The sequence below is a fragment of the Acipenser ruthenus genome, chromosome 17 (genome assembly GCF_902713425.1).
Source record: "Acipenser ruthenus chromosome 17, fAciRut3.2 maternal haplotype, whole genome shotgun sequence".
Taxonomy (NCBI): domain Eukaryota; kingdom Metazoa; phylum Chordata; class Actinopteri; order Acipenseriformes; family Acipenseridae; genus Acipenser; species Acipenser ruthenus.
The window spans coordinates 3,995,018-4,019,508 of record NC_081205.1 but is presented as its reverse complement, the minus strand read 5'-3'; the positions used below and the strand labels follow the sequence as shown (position 1 = coordinate 4,019,508).

The window sequence follows — 24,491 nt, the reverse complement described above, 5'->3', positions numbered from 1 at the left end:
TTAGTTGTTGTCTTGCTGTTCTTAGTCTGGGACCAAATCAAAACTTTGACAAGCAGCTAATCGCACTTAACAAAACTGTATTTAATAGCGTTTTCTTTTTATGAGTAGAAGACATTTATGAGTAGAGAAAAAAGTAATGAAACAGATATTAAAGCCCTGGCTATCACTGCTTTTAAACACAAGTTAGGCTTACAGAGCTCTGAAGGGCTGTACTATTGCTCTTCATCTCTCTTGAGCATGAGATATACAAGCACCCAATTAAAATACTAATAATAATACTAATAATACTAATATTAATACTGTATTTTAAGACCCTCTCTGTTCAGTTTCAGTGTAAAGATACAGCCATCCTTGTTGCTCAACCCATCACTGTGAAACTGTGGTATAGATTTGTTAGTCAGGTTCTAGTGTATCAGTTAGTGAAAAAAAAACAGCCTCATTAGTCTCACATAATGGATACAAAGTACTTTTTTCCCAATGCAGCTTGCATCATCGCAAGCATGTGTTGCTAAATTTGCTCGCCGCAAGTTGCGAGTTTAAAGAATAAAGTCCCAGTGTTCCAGCGTGAGGCACTTTGCAAGTCTTTTGAGGTAAGGGCTTGGTTAAGTAAGCTCTTGATCCAGAGTGGGTTGGGGGAGGGGAGTGGGGGGGGGGACCATATTTATCTGAAACAACAATTGCCTGTTATTGCAGGAGAAGAAGAAAAAAAACAAGCTTTATTTAAGGGCTCTTAGGTTCACTTCAAATAATTTCTCACAAGAAAATATTCCGCGGTGTTTAAAGGAGAATGCACACATGTTAATATCGCAAAATTTGAAACAACCAAGGGAGAAACAGAATTAATAGTCTCCTACACACTCTTGAGTAGTGCTTGTCATTTTGTTCCGTTTAAATTAATAAGACTGGTGGAATGTTTTAAAGATATGTATGCAGTGTTTGGTAAGGCTGTATCAAACTGTATTACAATTACTATGGATACAGTAGCTTTATGCTTGCTGTATTCATAACACAGCAGCTTGTTATGAATCCCTTCATTGTGATGTCATTTCTCAGTATGACCCGAGCTTTCAGAACAGTCATCAGATCCCGATGATGTCATCATCACTTCTGTAGAGGCAGAGGGACGGTTGCTCATATTACCAGCAGGACAGGCGCAGGGACATTCCCCTGGGATCTACACCGTACACTCATTTCAGCAACAAAAAAAACTGGGTGGTTAGGGTGGCATCATTTGTGTTGTCCAATGGCCATGCAATTCTAAAACACGCTATCTGTGTGTGTGTGTGTGTGTGTGTGTGTGTGTAAATTCATCTCAACCGACTACTGTCTTGAAGGTAATTCATATACTGTATGTATGTGTGTGTATGTATGTGTGTGTGTATATATATATATATATACACACTGTATATATTCAGTATGGCGTTATAAATACAGGTCTCACAGAATCACACAATGGGTTTTATTCACTAAGATTTTACTTCGGTGCAAAGGCATCTCCACAATTGAAAAAACTTTTTTTTTTTTTTTTCACTTGGCAAAGGGTTAGTGGAGCTGGCTGAACATCGTCACTTTACAATTGGAAGAGTTGCGTTTAAAAGGCTAATAGTCTTATTATGATGTGGAGAGTGAGAGACAGAGATAAACATCACATTATCCAAAGAGTATCCACTCATCTTCCCAGGGGGCACAAACAGATCAATAGCTGCAGTGCAATTCTAGAATGGGTTGCTAATGTACTGTACCTATCAATCCAGAGTCTAATTTACAGCACTGTGTAAATAGTAAGGAAATGGTCCCTATATACACTACAGTGGTGTTTATATTGTAAGATCCCTTACTATTTACAGCACTGATATTAATACAGCCTCTTATAGGATTGCATTGTATGACCCTATTCTTAATCTTCCATTATTATCACTTTTTACTGGGGAACTCTAAACCCTAACTTTTGTTACTAACAGTTTTTACCAGGGCAAAACCAAGGTAGTTGCAGACTGATTTAGAGTTGTAGTGCTGTAACCCAGGAAGGACGTGCTTTATGAGCAGCAGTGATGTAAATCGTTTTTCCTTCCACAATGTAGTGTGCGTGTGTCTGTCCTGCACTGTGCAGTGCGTGCCTGTATAGAGTGGATATATAGTATAGCGTGCAGCTGATCGGTGGAGCTCTTGTAAACCTGTGCAGTAATGAGGACAGAACAAGGCTCCCGTCTTCAGAGGAGCAGCAGGTCAATACACAGCAGGGGAAAGGAACTCTTCAATAATCTATTCATGGACACCAGGGACCAGCGAGGTCATGTATACCATGCTGCTGTGCACCAGAGAGGAAAGAGCTTGAGCCGAGTCTGGGGAAGGGGGGAGGGATGAACAATAGTGTTCCAAACCCCCGAGGGAGAGAGACAGGGAGGAGGGTACAGAGATCCCGTAAACACACGCCCATCCGAGAGCCTTGATGTCTTTGTTGATGCCCGGTGTGTACAAAGCAGGACACGTTTTATATCATTCAGTCTTTCTCATTCGTTCTAAACGCTAGGCTTGACTTGATATGCACTCCTCCACATCTTGACGTTTTCTCAGGCACTGTAACTCCAAAACTGTTTGTGCTTCGTGAATCCACATACTTTAACAGACGCTAGCTTAGATTATGTTCTACATTTTTTTTTTTTTTTTTGGTCATTAATATCCTTTATATACCTACCTGCATTAAAACCTCTGGGTGTGAGAATTTCAATTTTCGGTCAGTGATGTGTGAAAATGTTAGACCACTTTGTGGTTTAATTAGGCACTTTGCATGTGTGGCTTATTAAGGTCATAATTAAACAGTCACTAAATTGCCTATTTTGACAATTTCCAAAGAGTTTCAGTTCCAGTGGTTTGGTTTCATGTGCATAACAGATCAAAACAACAGAAGCATTGGGGTGTTCTAATACATTTGCACACGGCTGTATTAGTGTCTGAATCCATGCCTGACCTTTCAAAGCGACCACAATGTGTTTTGGTGTCTGCAGGTGAGAACTCTCCTTCGAGGTTCAAGCCCTCACAGTATTTCTGAACCATTTGTATCGCACAGTATTTTGAAATGTGTGCAGTGTAGCCCATGGGTCTGCATTTAATACTGGAGTTCCAGTTATTTGTATTGTGTTGTACAAACAACTATACTCAATACATTGTAATGCAATACATAGCAATTGAAATGGACCGTCCCTTCCCCTACCTATGCCTGGGGACTGGAAGATAAGCTCGCTGTGTTTTCAGTCATCATCACACTGCATCAAAAGCGAGAGGACTACATACCCGCAGTGTGGGAGTGAGAAGGGAGGAGGAGAGTGTGGGGGTGCTTGGAACAGCTTCAAGTGTCAAAACAATTGTCTTTGTTTTTTAAGGCAAACATTTCCCATGCTGCATTCAATCACTGAAGTACGTCTCAAATGCTTGCTTTCCAAGCGCTGTGAGCGGTACAGAAAAGAAAGATATCCAGTGAGTGAATGGTTTTTAACATCAGTGCCAATCGAAATAAATAGCCTAAGAATACATGCGAGCACTTGAATCCAGTGACCGTGGGCTACGTTTGAAAGCTTTGGAACTTTGTAAATGGTGGTATAATGGGCCTTCGGAGCAAATGGCTTTGTGAATCACGTACACATCATTTAATGCATCATGCCTGCATTCCATACTCACAAAAGAGGACATTTAAAAAATATATATAATATCTGCCCATAATTAGGGTGATCAGATGTCCCAGATTGACCAGGACCCCAACTGTCCCGGTGTCCAAACATTTGTCTCCTTATTTGAAAAAAGGTCCCAGTTTTCTATGCCGACAGATAGCTTATGTTACTTATGTAATCAGATTAAAATATGGTTTCAGAATGACATTTTTCATATTAAATTAAATGCAAAATAATGCAAAAAAGTATGGTTATAACATATGGTTAAGCATGAACTGGAAAGGGAAGGTGCACACCACAGATCAGCAATGCTGTCACTGCAACGTTCTGGACAACAGCAGAACTTCAGTGGGTACAGGATTAATATAGCCGTCTCAGACAGTGAAGTTAAAATGCAGTTCAGATGCAGTTACTGCTATGATGTTGTTTGCACAGATACTGTTGACAGGTTTTACTCTGGGAGTGTGTACTTTCTGTCCTAGAAACAACAGAGGTAATGCTGTAAATGATTAACAGACTTGATTCTACTGAAGCCGGAACTTCAGGTGTTGTCAGGTGAACTGTGGTTGCTGTGGCGATGGCTCCACAAGCGTGGGCGTGCTGTTTTTCACTTTAAAAAAAAAAAAGCAACAAGCCAGACTCCTATGCAGCCAAAAACGATACAATACAATACAATCCAGTTTGCATTTATATAGCTCTCTTCATGCAGAGCAGGGCACTTTACAATAAAAAAACATTGGCCAATCAATATAAGGTAATGCAAACAAATGTGTTTTTCAATTTGATTTAAAATCCTTGACTGGGCCAGCATACCTGAAATGACTTGGGGTGGAATTCCAGAGGCAGGGAGCATCCCAACTGAAGGCCCTCCTCGCCACTCCTGATTTTAGATGACTTCTAGGAACTACTAAAAGTTCAGCATTCACTGATCACAAGGTGTGATGAGGAGCATAAAGAACCAACAGTTCCTGTAGTAAGCAGAGTTTTTCAAATCAGCCCTAACGTTGTTGTTAAAAAAAATGATTGGTTTGGTATTGGTGGTTGGTACTGTATGTTACAATGTAAAGCTACAGAAAGCATACAAAGACAACCCTGCTAGAACTAATGAAAGCGTTTAGTTTCTTGCAAGGAAATAAGATACACAATGATTTCGGGCTATACCACAGACTAGGACTGGTTAACTGGTCTGCAGCTGTGAGTGGAGTACATTAGACCTCCTTACTGATCACCGGTGCTGCAGGGGTCTCAAGACCACCCCAGACAAAGATCTCTTTTTAAATCACGCGTTGGGCGCTGCGATGCCTTACTTAGTTATCTCTAAACCTGCAGGGGCTGCTATTTGTAGTAACTTCAGAGTGAAGAACTCGCATCTCTTCAGAGAGTGACGCGCTTCAGTGCAAATGAGTGAGATGTACGAAACAAATCTGAAAAACCCCCACTCTCGATTGACGTAAAAGCTGTGCAAAAAAACAAAAAGTGTGGCAACAATCACTTCCTCTTTGTGTTTTTGTTTTCCTCTTTTCGAACGGGATTTTTGCTGAATGATGTTGCTGTTTTAAAAGAGAATTTCAGCTGTTCACTTAACCCTTGCAGCAGTGTCAGTGTTGAGCCCTGCAGTATCACGCAGACTCATCTCTGCTCATTTACTTTGGGTTGCCCTAGACAGCTCCCCAAATCTCTAGAATTTCAGAGGTTCGTTCATTCTGTTATGTTACTTGTGTCCATGCTAATCTCTCCCCTGACTCCTTTTCCCTGCTGAAACGTGCCTGCAATGCACAGTGACATCTAGTGTGCATCAATATATTGCATTTACCCTGTGGGTGGACTTGGTCAGCAGCAATGTTCAGGTACATACAAGACATACATACCCTGCCTTCCAGGGGAATCAGAGGATCCAGCCTGGTCTGCATAAGGAAATAGGTGGTGAGTGCAATACAAACAGGTGGTGACTTAATAAATGGTATACTCTACAGTCCCTGATATACTTTATTTGATATCAAACTTGGACCCTGTGTCCAAAGGATAGAAGTTTCTTCTAAAGGCAAGTTAAACAGATTTTGGTCTTTGCTCTTATATGCTTGCATACAGTGAGAGGTATGATTTCTTTCATTGTCTGGTGACTGCTTCCTGTTGAAGCAGAGTTCTATGTGGATTGCTCCTCCCTGCTTATCCATTCCCCGGCTGAGACACTTCACCCAGACTCCAGCCCGGGGCAGGACAGCTACTCCAGAGACACGCTCTTTCAACTGCTTCTTAAAGAAAATAAAAGAGAACAATGCCAAAGGAAGTCCTCTGAATGTTGGCAGCTGGAAACGAGACTTTGTAAAATCTTAGGCAAACGCTTTCTTTATCTTTGCGGTGGCTTTAATACAAGCGAAACAAAACCAGGTGCCTGAGAGAAAGCAGTCCCTCTGCGGCAGGGAAAGGGTGAACTCTTTTTTGATTTTCCCCTGGAGCTCTGAGTGCCCTCCAGCGTCCACACAGCAAACAGCATCCCCATATCCTGCTCTGCTTCTGTAACCCAGCAGGAAGAAAAAACACCTCCCCACTCTACAGACTGACAGACTGACAGACCGACAGGCACAAAGGCTTTCTCAGAATACGCTGGCAGAGCAGTCGCCCCTCACGTGGCCCAGTAATCAATATTGTGTGCTTGTTTAATATGGTGTATTGTGGTATTTGAAGTGATAAATAATAATAATAATTGTAATAAATAATGGTAACATTAATAATTGTAATACAATCTAATAATAATAGTAAGATTTATGATAATGACAGCAATTCTGTTCTGTATATGCAGGGCAGAATCCCACAAAGCTAGAAATACATGCAATAACAACCACAGTATGTCCTAAAATACTCTAATTATAAAAGATTAGGTAATGAACCGCTTCCCAACAAATGTGACCCTGTACATGGAGGGATAGACAATGAAATCCTGTTTAAAGCAGAAAGACGTTGAGACAGTGAGGCTGACAGAGCATCTTATTGTTATTATTTAATGCTGGTGTCTTTGTGGGTCCTCATACTGTATTTTCACTGGATATGTCTGTCTCCCTGTCACACGCTACACCGTGAATACGAAAACAGACTCGAATTTTCAAGAATCTCCAAACTTTTATCATCGGCTGCTAGCCTCCTATAGACCTAACGGGGTGCACATTTTTACATATATCACAAAATATGTAGGAGATACCCTCTGTGTGTGTGTCTGTGTGTGTGTGTGCGCGCGCACTGGTTTAAATATGAATTGATGGGACTGTGCTGACGGCTGAACAGTACAGTGAATGCACCTAATAGTTTTGTTTCATGGCAACCTCTCTGCCTGCCTGCCTGAGCTGAGGCGGGAGAGAGTGCAGAAGATTGTCTCTGCTCAGTGCCAGCCTGGGCAGAATCACAGCAGAGACAAAGCTCCAGTTCAGCTGCCATGTCACACTGTTCATTCTACAGTTGTGTTGGAGCCAGTGACACGTGTGCAGGGATTCGGATGAAAGCCGCCTTCATTGTTTAGGGTCCAATGTACCTGCACTGTTTTCTTTTGCTATATTGGTGAAACTATAATTCATAATACATCCAGACTGACAATCATAAGAACGACAGCTGCAGACTGTGTAACATGGGCTGCATATAAACACAACAGCTATTTTGAGCAGGTAGCCTGTGAACAAACAGGTATGATGTTTGTTCTACATTGGCACTGTAAAAGAAGTTATGTATGTAAATGGAAGGGATCTCACCTCTTACACATTTGTTTTAAAGAGTTTCTATAGCAAACGTTTAGTGCACTGCTAATGGTAAACAGGATCTGATAGGAATCTGCAGTTTCGCAACCAGCTTGTTGGTGATCCACACAGCTCGCTTCTGATTTGTTTTTATAACCATAATAAAAATATGGTTTCTATAACTTGCTACAGTACAGTGGCACACAGAACCATCTCCTCATTGCCATTAGAGTTCTGGCAGCATTCACTTTGTTGCCATGGAGACACATCCAGTTGAACAGATGAAGGCTGGAGTGAAGTGCTTTTTCAGGGACAGCTGCGGTTTCATGGCAATCCAAGTCACATGGCTCGCATCTCCCACACAACTGTCTGATTCAGTCAGTAGTCTTCTTGATGCAATGAAAAGAGCATTAGGAACTTTTTCTACCACAAACTACATCTTTAAGAAGGCTATAAATGCTGACGAAGATGACAGCAACAGACAGGGCATCGACCAGGACTGTGCACACAAGCACAAACGAAGCTGAACAAAGACACTTTGTGGAAACTTATTGAAATTACCAGAAGTTCGGTATACAAATAAAATGTGAATTTGTAAAATAATTCTTGTTTCAGAAAATCTTTATTTTAGTGCCATTCTGGATCTTTCAGATATAGGACTACACCACTGAGCATGAGGCTGACTCCCTCTTCAAGTTTTGCTTGTCGTTGTCACGCAGCATTCGGTGCGCTCTCCTCTCCTTCTGTGTGGTGCTGTTTTGTTTGTGCTGTTGCTTCTCTCAGCTGTGTGTACATGTTGTACAAGGAGTGGGGTATACCCTCTTGCCCCCTCTTCCAGTCCTGTCGGAGCGCTCTCTCTGTCCCCAATCGATCTGCCAACACAGCTGTGCCTCATTGACCTCCGTTTATAAAGCAAACAAGAAAAGAAAATCACCCCAGTTAACCTATGAGCCTCCCAAATCCAATATTAATACTTTTTGCAAATGTGTTTATTATTATTATTATTATTATTATTATCATTATTATTATTATTATTAGACCTTGAGACCTGTTTAATAAAACCTTGCTGGGGGGTTTGTTGAAGCCAGTTATTCTACAGCTATATTCCCAGCTGGTTCATTTCTTCCAGTTCCAGTTGTTTATGTGACAGACTGTTCAGTGGAGACTGTCAAGCACTGAGAAGCTAGTAAGAATTGAACTCTTGCTGTCCCCCAGATCTCTCTGTGAGCATTCAGGGGTCCTGAGGCACAGAGAAGCTCCCTCCCTCACCTCCCTCACTCCCTCAACCCCCTTCCTCCTCTAATGGATGGAAACATGGCATCTTGATGCGCAAAACCTCAGGCCTGGGCCTACCATTTAAGATTTTAAGAATTGATTTTAGGTGATTTGCTTTACCTGGAATTGAATTTTGAACACAATTTAACCTATAAACTGTTGCGTATTGGACTAACTGTCTGAATAACTGTGGGAGCCACTGTAAGCCTCTAGTGCTGTCGTGTGATCTCAGTCACAGAGACACTAAAGTACACCCAACATGGGGAGCAAGCAAGCAAGCAAGGGTACTTGAGGAATATCCAGTTGAGCGAAGCATTTAATGAACAGCAGCCACTTTCTCGAGCTCTGTATTCCTGCCAGAGACTTGTGTTACTGGCCCCCTCAGCTGAAATATCTTCAGCTGATGTTCTGGGAGATTTCCTGGGGCAGGTTACAAGTTGACGCTGGTATATTTGAACAGTTCCTGGCAGTCCCAATCTGTCTTTTTTTTGCTTAACTCCATATAGAAATGCTTGCTTTTTTCCTATCTGGTTTATGTGTTTCATAGTTTCATAAAAAAAAAAGGATGGGACAAAAACAAAATCCCTGTGATAACAGACACTGGAACCACTCCTCTGCACAACTAACTGCGTCCACAATGTTACAATAGAGTTTTTATACAGAGGGTTTATAACAGTGAACTTGCTTTGCAGGCTGTAAGTGTGTGTTTGTGCCATAAGTATGTATCTAGCATGTCACTGCCACCTTCCACAGAAGCAGGCTCAGTGTTCACATGATCACATGCTAAAAAGCATGAAAGAAAATACTGTAACATGGAAAACTGAACTGTGAAAACAGTAATGGCTCAGAACTTTTTCCAGTTTTTTGTTTCTCACTGACTCTGCACCTTATAGGTCAGATGACTTTTTTTTTTTTAATATTCGCATGACATGCCTTAAAAACATGAAGTGAAATCACAACCTCGCAGACCTAGCAGAAGCATTGTCAGCAGTTTTACAAGCAGAGATCTGGTCAGTTTTTTAAGGCTGATAAGAAAATGTTGCAACGGTGCTTGTTTCGTTATGTCAGCACAGACTTGGCAGGCCGTTCTGTTTGGACAGAGCAGCTGTGAGCATCACAGCCTAAAATTATGTTTAAAATAATAAGGCAAAAAAAAACAAAACACACCATTAAAACAGATTCGATTGAATCTATTTAATCTTCAAGGGTATTTAAAAACTGTAGCCTATGTATATATTTGAGTTACATCAGTATAAAAATGGCACACTTCATTTCAGAGACCTGTAACACTACAGGGAAAGATGGCTTGTATTCTGAATATACGGTAGAAGATCTGGGGTAGCATAGACCCTCGATCTCTGGGTCAAACGATACTCTCCTCACCCTCCCTGCATGGGAACAGGAACTGGAACTCCCCACTCTGCAGTCTACCCTGGCTAAGTACCATCTGGGAAATATACTGAAGGGGAGTTAGAGAACTGCTATTGAACAGAGAACAGAGCGGCTCTGACTAACTGATTGATAACAAAGTGCATTATTACATGTGTGCGTGCGTGCGTGCATGCATGTGTGTGTTAGTGCGTGCATGCGTGTGTGTGTTTACTGTGTCTGCAGGTCTGTGTGGGTTGGAAAGAGGTTCTGTATATCTCTCATGCTGATGCCTTTGAAGGTCTCAAGGGTAGAATCTCACTTCTGATTGCACAGGTGCACGCAGTTCAGAATAGGAAATCATTGAATGTGTTTTTGCTTGGAGAGAGCTTTTTAAACACCGCAGCTGAGATGGAAGCAATCACACACATTGCTGAGAATACTTGCAACATACACGTCAGGCTCATACTTTGCATGGGTCCACAAGCCTGTGTGTGTGTGTGTGTGTGTGTGTGTGTGTGTGTGTGTGTGTGTGTCTGTGTCTGTTTGCATCTGTAGCTGTCCGTGTGTGTGTTTGTGGATTGTTAGAAAAAAAAACCTACACATTCTTATACAGTAACCTTTTATTTATGTAACACAGTTGCTATGCAACCACACGCGCTTGAAACAGTAGATAAAAGCTTAATAAGGTGAAAATGAGGGCGTGCTGTGCTGCAATAAAAAAAAAAAAGGCTTCTGGAAAGATGAAGAAAACCTGTGAGGAGAGGTGGGCAGGGGGGCCTTAAAAAGTAATTAGCCAACAGCAGCCAATTAGAGGTGGGATGTCAGAGCTCTGTCCTCCCTCTGTCTCCTCGGAGCCGCGGAGGACTGGAGAGAGGAGAGCGTGGGCTCCCGGCCCCTGACTGTGAAAAGGCTGCTGGCAGTCAAAGCAGTGTTTGTGAGTAATCCAGAGAGGGACACTGTGCATTGGCAGCAGCTGATCTGAAAGGCTGCAGAGCACACCCAATATTCATTTTCAACTGAATTAACCAGGGTCAGGGGTTTGGGTTAGGATTCAAAACTTCCACATTGAAAGGGTTTAACAGCTTGCCATGGTTCCAGTGTTTACTGAAGCAGGTGGGGGTTTTTTGTGTGTAAGAAGGTCTCAGCTGAGCGAGTTGCTGTTTGAAATTCTCGTCGTGCGTGATTCTGTTCACTCACACAAAACACTCGATGTCTGTGTCTACTGAAGGGACGTGGTCCTCTGGTCGCATTTGTTGAGATGCTGCCTGGGCTGAGCAAACACAAATCTTGTCTTGAAAATGATTGAAGTGTGTTTCTGAAAGAGGAGGCAAATAGCATATAACAATATTGCCGTGCTAATCCAAACAGAGTTATTACAAACAGATGCAGTCAGACCATTTTTTCTTTAAAACCTCTCCATGTTGAACCCCTCCCCGGAGGCTGGCACTAAAGGGCTTACTGTGAGCTGCCCCGTCCCAGGACTGTCCTGCCTTGTCCTTCTGGAAGTATTGGAACCCTCTGTATGTTCCCCCCTGAGCAGACAAGCTCAAATACCCTGAAACAGCAGTGAACCATTAGCACTGGAAACCATCGGTAGAGATTGGGAGTGTGAGTGTGTGTGTGTGTGTGTGTGAGTGTGTGAGTGTGTGTGTGTGTGTGTGTGTGTGTATGTGTGTAGAAAGGGGGGGGGGGGTGGTTGGTTTATAATCTGTTAGGTCTGTAACAATATCTCACCATTACTGTGCAAAGCAACAGGAGATGGAGATGGAGAGAGAGAGAGAGAGAGAGAGAGAGAGAGAGAGGGGGAAGCAGAGCAGAGAGGGAGGGAAGCAGAGAGAGAGAGAGAGGGATCTTTGCTACCAGTGCAGTCAGTTGTTAGTGTGAGTCTGGCAGGAGGAGAGATAGCGTGAATAGCAGAAGAGAAGTGGAATTATTCAGGGGGCCGGATTAGGAGAGGAGAGGAGCAGCAGCAGCAGCAGCAGCAGAGGAGGGACCGAGACAAGTAAATGGACTGGAAGGCGGGCAGGGTGCCAGCAAGAGGAGGCTATCTGAGGAAGTTCCCAGTTCTTCAATTTTAATCTCGAGAAAGGACCTATCTTTTTTCTCTTCTGTCTTTTTTTTTTTTTTTTCGGAGTGGGGTTTTCCAACATGGGGACAGTGAGTAACCTCTGTGCCTCCAGCTTCCAGGCTTTCCTGTGTCCGAGCCTCCATGCCAAACCAGGTGGGTTTATTTGTCTCATATTTATTTTGCTGTTTGCACTGAAACCTCCGAGGCTGTCTGCTCTCAGCTGCTCATGAGCGCTCAGGAGAGGTCCCAGCATAGTGGCTGACTTGGTGATGATCCCGTGGCGTTCCAGTGTGGCACTGGTGAGTCTCAGGGAGTCTGGAGCTTGTGAGTGTCTGATTGTAACTGCTATTAGCAGCCTTCAGTTCCAAAGTGAGCTGAAATGAGTGTACTTTGTGTCTGCATTGAAAACCCCAGAGTACTCTTTCAAGAATAGTTGGGGTGTAAACCAGTGCTTTTGCTAATACAAAATCAAATCAAATCAAATCAAATAATCACTGAAAATGTAACTCTGTGGCGCTTTCCTGTTGTAGGCTGTATGTGCAGATATACTGGATCTAAAGCACTGGACTTCTCTTTAACATACTAGCACAGTTACAGTGGTGTGTGTATAGAGTATATATCAGGATCCCCATCCACTGAGCAGAGGTGGCTGTACCTGCTTGATCCAGTAGGGGTCACTGTGGAGGTACGCAAAGACCTTTAGATCTCTGGAATGCATTAATCCACTGGGATAAAGGTGGCTTTCTCATGTCCAAATGTTCTTCAAAATGGGAATTTTGTTACCTTATGGACTGTACTGTGTTACCATAGAGAAAAATCATGTTTATTTCTTGTAAGTAAGTGGCTTAAGGGGTAGACATTAAATGACGTGGCAGTATTTGTGATATCTAGTGAGAGACAGAACCTATTAACTCTTATACAATCACAAAATTACCGAATTTTCAATCACGTTTTTTCTTGGTTTCAAAAAAGTGGGGCTTACCATGTACTTGCACTGTATACAGTACAGTATAGAAAAGAAAAACTTGTAGCACTTGATCTGACAGCCCTACTCTTACTTTTCATCCTCAAAACCTCCCTGCACGGGCACTTGCACCCAATTAATACGTTTCACAATCTGTCCATTGAGAGGGAGGAGCAATCTCTGTATTAACTTCCAGGTGCTGTGCGAGAGTATGCACTTACACACTCACTGCTGAGTGGGAAACTTTGATGTGCAGAGAGTTACATAAAGAGCGCTGTGTTCATTAATTATGAGAGAGAGAGAGAGAGAGAGAGAGAGAGAGACAGCTGGGGCTTGGAGAGTTTGAGCAGTGGGGATTTTGAGTAGGGGGCCTTCATGACTCGAACTGAAACGTGACATCAACTCCATACCAATGCCTGATATAAATACAAGCATCTCAATGGCATTCATCACTCACCACGGCTGTAAAATTAACAAGTACTGAATGCCTCCATACAGCCCCTCTAATTCCGATACTCTCAATAACTTGCACTAAAAAATGTCCCAAGCAAGCCTGCATGCAATTGAATCAATGCTTCTCTAGATGTATGCAAAAATGTATGTGTGAGATATGGACAGACAAACAGGCAGGGCTCTCCAAATACAGCCAGATTATCACACGCTTAATCCTTCATGCCAAGTTTCCCATGGTAATAGAACATGAAATGGCTGCTTGTGTTAGAAAGGGATACATCTTTACTCATTACAGTGGTGGTGGATTCTTTCTGTATGGGGAAGGTACTGTAGTAACCGGTAACCCTTTATTTCCTGTAACAGAACTGTAATTGAAAGGGTTAACTAGATGCTGCATTAACTAACTGTGATACTGTCTTTGGTAGCAGAGTAGTAGCAGCAGCGTGGCTGTGGTTGTATGGCAGCTGTGCCTCAGCAGTACCTTTATGTAGATGCATGAGCAGCTTCAGCATTTGAGTTCATCCTGAGTTCAGTGTCTGTCCAAAAAAGAACAACACCAATAAAAACAGACACAAATAGACACAGCGTCGGACACACAGTCACTCTCACAGACAGGCACACTCGAACCCCCCACCTGGTTAAATACATTAGCTGGACTATTTAAATAGACAAGAGCACATGAGAAAGCAGATCATTGTTAATACTGCAGCTCTAATCCTGAGGCCTGACCCTGTAGATCACTTTGGGCTTTATACTTTGAAAAAAAAAACATCCAGGGCAGTAGTCTTAAAGTATTAGCATTTTCATCTGTGACTTGACATGCTCCGTAATGAATCTGCTAATGTCAAACGTTTTGTTAAAATGTATATTTTAAGCATCTTCGTGCTTGCCCGTGCATTACAATGCTTCACTAAACATGCTACAGTAACAGTACATCACACTAAATGTCGTAAAGATGAATCTCATACTCCTGTATTTACACTGTGTGTCTGCACTACTGCCCTGGCATAGCAGTACAAAATGCCGTAAAAGAAAAAAACTTGCATTATAACTTAATTTGGTTGGAATAATTATTGTTAATTATCAAGTCCCAGAAGCAGCCTGTTGTGCACTGGAAGCAATGAGACATTCAAATTAGTGTTCACAATTAGAACTGATTAGAACAAAAATCAAAACCTGAAGAATCACCTCTCCGTGCCATCGAGAACTGGGCTTCATTCACATTTCTATGGGATTTGACAAGACCCATTTCCAGGCTGGGATTGAAATGTGCTTCCTGCATGCACAGTTAAAAGGATTTCTACTCATGCCTTTCTTGTTCCTTACGCTACTCCAGCTCTGAGTGGTATAAATAAAATCAGTGTGATAATGAACGTGTAGTCAACGCGAGGAAGTGCCAGGATGGAGCCGTGATCTATCACTATGAATGCAGCACATTTAATCCTGATGTGCGATCGCTCACTTGACAATGGAGGTGGATTGAAGTTAGACACTACCAAATCAAGTAACTGGACTAATGAAGCGAGGAAGCAGTTAAGTGATTTTCTGGATAATTGACCCACACCCTAAACGTAACCCAGGACTGACAACTAATGCAAGCCTCTAGATTTGCCTGCCTTAAAAACACAGAGCTGCCAAGTATGAACCCAAATATTAAAGAAATGTATGTTTTAATGGAATCAGGTAATTCCCCTGTAAATTCCCAATCTGGTTAATAGACTTCCTGGCTTTCGATGTTTTTGTATTGCAATTAATAGAGCCTTTTGTGTACCTCGGTTGTGAACATCAAACATCTCTAGCACAGTGTTGAATGTGCAGAAGATGGAGAAACAGTGACAAAGCTGTAGACTGAATTCAGGGCCTGCTAGTTTATTATTCAAGTGTCTGTCACACTTCGAGCTAGGCTGCTAAGTGTGATTGCGTGTGATATTGAAATGAACAAGTCAATTTGGATTTGAATCGGGCGTGCAAGAGGGTTAAGGAGCGTCTTTAATTCATGCTTCCCGTCATCTGCAATCTGACTGTCCACGTGCACATCCCTGTCTTCTTCTGGTTCATAGATCTGCCTTCACGTCTACCTATTGATGCTCAGCATACTGGATCTCGAGGTTAGCAGGATGCCCTTTCACAATCTGTCTCTCAGCATGGATTCTCATCTTCATTTCTACTGATGATCTGCTGTTCCGCCCAGCCTTATCTGTCTTTTGATCGGTGTCTTTCTTTCTTTCTTTCTTTCTTTCTTTCTTTCTTTCTTTCTTTCTTTCTTTCTTGTAACACCTGTTATAAAGCTACACTGTCACTAACACATGGTTAAAATGTTATTCATCAGTAATGCCCACTTAAATTCAAATAAAGAGCAAAGCATCCTTTTTCTAATAGACTGCAAGCTTCAGTTATTGCACGGAATGACCTTTAGCTGTAGATTGTCAGTGAATTTCAGAATTACATTTTAGTTATTTTTTGCTCTTTTGAAAACCGGCTTGATTCTTTGCAGTATTTACAAATAATAGCGTAATGTTTCTCAGCCGTTCCTGTAATTTAGTTTTTTTCTTGGTAACAGAAGACTATTTAACATTGCCGCAGGTCGAAATAAGTAATTAGGTAGATCTCAGAAGACTGATGTACTTTCAAATCTATTTTCTTACCTTGTATTATTAGCTTAAGCAACGGTATCATACACATGCACGCTTCTTTTGTGCAGAAGATCTTTTTTAGGGTGTGTAGATTTCTTAAAACCAGCGCTACCTAACCATTTCCTGTTCTGTGGGTCACACCGTATGATTACAGTTATACCTACAGAGTAAAATAATCAAAGAGATCTTCGGCACAAGAACATTTTTCCAGTGATAATGTTTCTAGTTTTGATAAAGGTTAAAAGATATACAAATAAAGAATGTGTTAAGACATGTTAAAGACAACTAGAAGATTTTTCACTTTGAGCTAAATTGATCTTTTAAAGCTGGATAACTGCATATGAAGCACAAGAGCAAAGGCAGATTTAATTTAAAGAAATGAATGATACTGCTGCAGACCCAGAGGAATAGCGCAACAAAAACATGAGCAGGTTCAATTGAATTAGCGGTGGAAGTTGCAAGGAAATTATCTCACTGGAGGAAAACAGTAGCTCTTGTTAAAGTCTCTACTCTTCCCTCAAAAATGAATTTTGTCTTCAAAAGAGCTTCTCTTCATCGACTCTGCCTGCTCATAATTCCATTGGAGGATATACAGGATATACAGGTTCTGTATAGTTTTTTTAATTAAAAGACCAGATATTTGGAGATGCACTGTACAAACATTTAACATAAAGCAGACTCTGTTATTGATACCATACAACATTCTGAAATGTCTTTGCATCGGATGGAATGGACGTCACATTAAAATTACACTTTTTAATTTGTACATGCTCTACCCCCCTCCCCCTCGCCAGACTGGAAACACTGGGCTGGCTGTACCTCTCTTGTTGTGGGCGTGCTGCAAGTCAATTATCCCTGTGCCGGTACATTGCCTTGCTAGACTACAGCTTTTCAGCACTGCCCTTCACCCCATCCACTTACTGTCACAGCCAGTGGCGAGGCATTGCTAGTGTCTCTAGCATAAGAGTACCACAAAAAAAAAAAAAACAGCAGTAAGTAAGCCTTACAGTAACCCTGCCTGTCCATTTCAAAGCATGGAGCCGGGGGAATGGCATTTTTTCTTTTCGTTTTACAGTAAATGAAATATCTGAAATGCTGTTATCAAAAGCCGGAACAAAATAAGCAAGCACATGAGGATTTACCAGTCGAGCCCAGCCTTTCCTAGTAAGTTGGAACAGACTGTGCACCGTCTCTGTCAAGTTCAAGTCATGTTTAAGAAGTTACAGAAGCAGCAGGATCCTGACCGGCAAATAAAACAAACAACAGATGATGTGCCGCAGCTGGGCCGTCCTGCAGGCGAATCATTTCTAAATGAGCAAGAACCCCACGCCTGCACCGGCTCCCTACATCACTAGAGGCAACACTGCCATGAGTCTGAACCCACGATGAAGCCCTGTGGAACAGTCACAGGTTAATGGACTGGCATTTCTCTCCTATGGAGCCCTCAACTTAGTCCTCAGTGTGGGGATCCTGTGTCACAAAATCATTAACAAGTTTTGTAATAATAACAAAAATTTTTTTTTTTTTTTTGCTCCTTTCACAAAAACAGGAGTAATTGAAGATAGGGTTTAAAAACACTCATCGCACACACAGTCTGCCTGAATATTAGGTAGCATTCAGGTCAGAAATTGTGCCTTTTCTTGTAGTGTTCCTGAAGAGTTCCAGTTGGTTGTTTTTAAATAGCGTTTAATCAGAATTTGCCAAGGAAACAAATTACCAGGGCAGGAACTTATACATTACCTGCCTGTACAAACACTGAGCCAAGTACTAAGAGTGGCCGGGAGAAGTGTTCAGATGGCTAGCAGCAGCATGGGTCTGCACTCAAACACATTCCACACCTCTTTTCCTTATTCAGCTAATATTAGCTCTAGCCCATCTTCCCTATAAGGCTGTATGTTCTTGTACTGCCTCGTGATATAAGACTGCTGTACACTCATCCTGCATTGAATGGACCTCTGTGTTAACTACCCCCACCACACCGCCACCTTGGTGTCTATATATATATTCTTGCATTGTTTAACTTTTGTTGCAATCTACTTAACAGCAGCCTGGTTTATTGAAAGCACTCTCTGTTTATTATTTGGGAGTGCTCATGATGTATGTAATAAAAATTTGACAGTGCCCTGTCAAATGAGCAGAATTATTAGCTCAAGGGGCTCCTGAGTGGCGCATCTGGTAAAGGCCAGGGTGTCCTCGGGCTCACCGCGCACCAGCGACCTCTGTAGTCTGGCCGGACGCCTGCAGGCTTGCCTGTAAGCTGCCCAGAGCTGCGTTGTCCTCCGATGCTGTAGCTGTGAGGTGGCTGCATGGTGAGTCTGCAGTGTGAAAAAAAGTGGTCGGCTGACGGCACACGCTTCGGATGACAGCGTGTGTTTGTCTTCAGCACTCCTGAGTCAGCGTGGGGGTGGTAGCGGTGAGCTGACCCTAAAATTAATTGGATATGCCAAATTGGGAGAAAATAATAAAATAATTGCTGATTACTAAAAAAAAAAAAAAATGAATTATTAGATCAAGTGCTAGAGCACCATAGCTTTATCAGGAAGCAATGGCAGCACAGTAGATTTGGTACAGCATTGGAATACTGCACTGGGAATTTAGGGCCAATGGTCAAGGAAGCACAGGGGGGCAGCAACGAGGGTATGAGCCATTGATGGAATTGCACCATAGTGGTAACATTATAAGACAAAACAACGGCATCACAATGGTAATACATTGCACTACCGTTCCATAGATGTACTGTGTTGTCATTGCTGCCAGTGCTGTGGTCTGCTAACAATTCTGCTTAGGTTTTTATAGAGTAATATACCGCTATTAAGTATTATGAGGTTATCCCAATGGTATTGTTCAAAATTGTCTGCAAAGTTTGGTCACAGACGTGATCCATCATCAACTACCTTGCATTGTGTATTATGCATGACATAGTGATGAATAATTATGGCCTGTCTTTCAGCATCAAATCTATATATATATTGGTAACTAACCATGTCTATTCACTAACTTTGCATACATCGGTTTATTTATAGTCATAAGAAGAGAGTGGGCTACTGTAGTGCTCTGCAATTTTGTTCTATGATTTCCAGCATCCTCTGTGCTCATTGTGCCTTTGCTACAAGGTTATTGTTCAGTGTTTCTCAAGTACGGTTCTGCCTGCTTCATATTCCATTCAATTCGCCTCCTCTGCAGCAAATCTCATTATAACCCACACACAACCTGCCTCCCCAACACTGCTGCAAGTGCTATTTTTGAGTGTGTCGCAAAGCAGGTGACAAACATCTGTGCAAACTTTTCTTACAGGCTGCAGGGAGGGAGGCAGAAAAAGAGTAACAAATAAATGAAATTGCGTGACTCAAATCTCAGAGAATCGATGTACGGTAACGTAATTACTGCATCCTTCTTTTCTTAGTGTAGAAACCTACGTTTTTCAATTTTTAACCATTTCTATTTGCTAGTTATTCTAACTGTTTCGATTCGATAGTGGTGTGCACGGCGTGTTCTGGTTTCTTTTTTTCTTAGCGTGGTCTCTTGCAGGTCGACTGCAGTATATACGGTGGTAAAAACCTAGGAAAGTGTAGTAAAGCACAGTAAAATAAAGCATGGTAAATATAGATAGGTATAGATAAGTATGGTAGACATCATGGCAAATGCATGGTGTAAGGACAGGGGAAAAGCCTGACTAACAAAATTAGCACCAACAAAGACAATGAAAATACAGTAAGATCCACAGCTTTTTAAATAGTGTATCCAAACAAGGGTAGCTTTGTAACCCTGTGAAGTAGCTCCTAGCTGTGTCGGGGTGGTGTGTGAGTTTATTAAAGAATGGACTGAATGCTTTGAAAGTATAGCCCTAGATGTGATACTGGGCCATCAGGATATACTTGGAATCTCAATGGGAGATTCTTATCAGCCTGAGCACCCACTGCAGGCTGGTTAAGTAGCACTTTTGAGAAAATGAACAAGTCTTGCAGTTCTGTGCAGAAAAGTGCTGAGACAAGACAGTGGACACATTACTGTTGCTATTTCAAGCTTCGTTTTTATGGGTATGTCTTAGATATCTTGTGAAGGTGTCATGACTTCATGCTCCACTCATTATGGCTGTTGTAAGGCTGGGAAGTTCGCGCTGGGGACTAGTCATTGATTGTTAACAAGCAGCCTGACGCCTGACTTATAGCGTTTGACTGAATGTGCTGCCCATTAACTGAAGCTCCGCTGAGGGGAAAGGGAGGTTTAACCCACAGCGCTTTACTCGCAGTGCAGAAATGAAGCTGCTGTCCTACCTGTTTGTAAGAGTTCACTGCAATAGGAAAACAAATCTCTTGAGTCTGATTTAGGAATATGAAGATTTAACTGATGATGGAGAGCTGCTGCAGTTAACATAAATACTGCAATAATAACGATTGAATAAAAATGCTGTGAGCGCAGAGCAGCTATTTTTAAATTCTAATTCTAATCATCTCAGTGGTACTGAAGTCAAAGTTAGCGGTCCACTGCCTGCAGTACAGTTCCTGTTTTCTGTTGGGTTTATCTGTGTAGGTCCTGGCGTTTGGAGAATAGGAATGGGTTTCTTTCCCTCGCCTGCTCTGTTGCTGTTGTTTCTGAAGGACAAGCCATTTAGCTGCATGATTAAGCAGTCCTGAGGCTGCGTTGCTGTGCCCTGCGAGCACGTTTTCAGATCTCAATTACTGGCATTTGCAAAGAAAAGAGCATCCATTTGTCTCTGACTTCTTGCATCTCTGAGCCCTTGGCCAGAAGACAAAGCTGTCGCCTCGCAAATTGAATAACGCTGCCTCACCCGGCCGCTGCTCCCAGAGAGACAGGGTGGGCAGAGAGCTCTTCTCAAATACGGCAAGGCATTGCTTTAAGGCCACCTCAATATAAAGAACACCAATTCTTTACATTCCCGATTTGAACCTATTGACAGTGAAGTCACAGTAATATATTAGAGCCAGCCCAGTTTAAAGAATGAAGGAAGTGCAGCTTCGACTAAACATTACCAGAGTACAGTTATAATGGGGCTGACACAGGAGTTAAACTGCAGTGTGGAAAAGTAATGTTAAAGCTATAGGGCCGGATGGGTCAAGGTTTGTATGCCAAATTGCATCAAGGTTAACGGTACAAAACTACTAACGAACGGCATACTTTGGAGTCTTAATGTAACTCACTGAGCGAGCTGTTGCTTGTTTTGTAACATTAACAGTTGGGGTTTCCTTTAAGATGCAGATTGCGTTGTAGAGCAGTGTAGAGGTGGGTATTAATGCACAGCCCAGGTTGTTATGTCAGCCTGGTACAAGCAAGCAGCAACCCAGAAGAAAAGCAGATTAAAGGGTTTCCAAGATAAGTAGCTGAGGAATGGAATTCCACACTCTCCTCAATCTGTCGTGAGATTTCAGGAAATCAGAGGCTTGCTGTAGACCAAGCTGTCCGTATTTTCCATCTCTACTCTGATCAGAGTTCAAGGAAAAAACCAAGAGAAAACTGCAGGTGAAATTGCTGCAAACGAACGCAAACGACAGTGGAGTGTGTGCAGTTAAACTGCACTGTGGCTGTGCTATTGGGAGGGGTGTGTAGGGCATTCAGATGACTAGCTATGCAGGTGTGTTGCAGGTTCCCAGGGCTCTCTCAAGAGGAGCGAGTGTGTGGGAGCTGGGTGATGCTGCCTGTTAACTCACTGCCTTTCACGTATTTCAAGTGTAGTGAGTTTGGTGGTCTCAGCATTGGTCCACATTACAAAACCCCCCAGTTCAGCACAAGCATCAGTTTCTGCTTGGGTCAGGTCAGGGCTGAGTGATTGAGGTGCGCTGGCTTGCAGAGCTGTGCCTGTCTGTAGCCAGCACTATTTACCCTTGGACATCCATATCATTCATATCAGCTGTGAGAAGGCACTTGCTGAGGGGTTTGGCTGCTTGATTTGGTGTCCTTCTAGTTTCACCTCTGATAACCACTACAGTGCGTTACAATCCATCAATACAAGTTCAGAGAGGCGATCAATTAGAGCACTGCTGAAGCCTTGCAATAGCTCAGCAGAAAGCCTGCCCAGTCAGCCTTCTGACAGTGACCCCACACAGAGGCAGGCAGATGCTTCCATCCCAGCAGCTACAGCCTTCTCCTGCAACGGGGTTGCGAGGGAGTGTGACTCGAAGCTTCCGAAGCACATGGAAAGTGAATCAGAGGGACGTTATTTTTTAATCATGCTGAGGAGATAGGAATCTGCCTGGTACTAAGAGGGTCAGGAGTGGGCGGGTATTTAATTGGCTCAAAGAATCTCCCTCCCTCAACTCTTGTTAGACATCACGCAGTACAGGAAAGTGTTTTTTTTTTCATTTTGTTAAGTGAAAATGGATTGAAGGGAACATTGTCAGTGTAGGTACTCTGATTATGTGATTACTGAAACAGCCCTCTGCCTGGATTTTTAAATGATGTTTGTCAGGGATTTGTTACTGTACTGTGCAGACGAGGTGCTGCATCATGCTTGTCTTTAGAGTAGCCTAGAAGTGAGAGATAGCATGCTAACCCTTACGAATGTTTCCCACGACAGATCACTGCCTCTGTTTCCAAAGAGATGCTAACCCTTACAAATGTTTCCCACGTCCATAACACTGCCCCTGTTTCCAAAGAGAGGGACACAAAAACCCTAATTCACCCGTTTGCCTCTCCGAAGTCTACGAGTTTGTGTCTCTTGGAAGTGAATCAGGGCTGCACTGTGGTTAGTGGTAAATGTTTAATCAAAGGCAGCCCACCCGCCTACCCACCTCCCTTTACACAACTTTAAATGTTGCCTTTCTTCCCTTTTGCGTCACTGCGGGGAAGGTTAGAAGTTTAATCGATCCCTCGAGTGCAGAAAACACACACAGCCCCCAAAGGTAAACGGATTCAAAGAGGATCTGTGTCCAGCAGGGCGGAGAGTGATAATGGAGACATATTGCGATTCATATTGGAGTTCAACACCGAATGATGCTGATGTTGTTTTTTCGCTACCAAAGTATTAGAATGTAATCTGACAAATTAAACTCTCATATGAAATGCCCAGTAACTTGTTTTTGTTGGATCCTCTGAAGTATGTGTATATGCAAAATAGAAAAACAGTGCTGGTTTGAAAGCTATTTAAAATTCTCTAAAAACATTGATTTCAAATGTAATTTTAAAATCTGTATTATAAATAATATATTTATTTTCATTTTATATTAAACATGTTTTTCAAAAGTGTATGTAAGTTTGGTGGCAACGCCAGCATATTTGACTTCAGCCTTGCATAAACAGCATACCGCAATGCTTGATGCTAACCAGCCGTCCTTTTTAGATTTCTTTTTTAATTAGGAAATGATTCCACACATGCGACTTTGCTTTGCAGAATTTAAGCAGCTCAAAATCTCCTTGTGCTTCTGCCATATTTTCTTTTGTGCTAGCACTGCTTGCATTACGAGTTCTCTCGGGAAGTGATTATCTCGCGAGTTAATAGCTGACACTTTCCAGTAGACGTTTCCCTGAATACCGGTATTGTATTGTCTGAAGAATATCGTAATATATCGGTATGTTAGTATTATCACGCACCCCTAATGTATTGCAAACCTCTAAACACATTTCTACCCATTTTTCTCATCAATATGAAACCAAGTTCTTAGAATCTCACTATATTCTTACTATGAATTACTAATAACATGACATGACTAAAAGCAAAACTCTATCTATTATAGATATCTCACTTTGTACATCCTGTGCTGTATTTTCTGTGCGGCGTAGACACGGATTCTGGTTTAATTATTGCAACTGTGTTGACCATGATTGTTTTATGATCAGTGTAACAATGACATGGTGTTGGGCTGTATTACCATGAAAATAGTTTAATGTTTTAACCAAGGAAAACACATATTTTAAAATGCTTCATATATATATATATATATATATATATATATATATATATATATATATATATATATAATAAAATAGGGGTCAAGATCATTTCTTACATCGGACATCAGGGATTGTTATGAATAAACCATTTTAATGAAAGCTTAAATTATTGACGTTAGCGATAGGCTTAATACCACACTGATACAACAAAGTAATGAAGTTAATTAGTAAGCGTTTGCAAGTCCTTTGGTTATTAACAGTCTGTTGAAGCAGATCTTAATTAATTTAACAATTTTGGGACAGAGTTGGTGGGGGCACTTACGAGATTGACGCAGGTCGCACATGACCAGGGCACCTCTTTTAAAAAGTTTCCCTTGGTCAATTTGCACAGGAGTTTTGCAGGTTGCCCATTTCCTACCCTGTACTGTGCATTTAAAGTGTTTATCCTGGTTAACTGCATTTTTCACCTTGCTTTTCTACAATTCGCCTTGCATG

The 24,491-nt window shown here is 42.0% G+C and overlaps 1 protein-coding gene across 2 annotated transcripts in view; it reads left to right on the top strand.

Annotated features, from left to right (window-relative positions):
- LOC117422995 (cytohesin-1) overlaps window positions 1–24,491 on the top strand; it is a 69,903-nt gene that overhangs the window by 1,571 nt on the left and 43,841 nt on the right. Inside the window, exon 1 of one of the 2 annotated variants that reach the window (XM_034038294.3) lies at window positions 11,952–12,254. The exons of the other annotated variant lie outside the window; for it this stretch is intronic. Coding sequence (XP_033894185.1) covers window positions 12,182–12,254 — 73 coding nt within the window. The 5' untranslated portion in view covers window positions 11,952–12,181. Of the gene's footprint in view, window positions 1–11,951; window positions 12,255–24,491 lie in introns of those variants that run through there. 2 annotated transcript variants of the gene reach the window in all.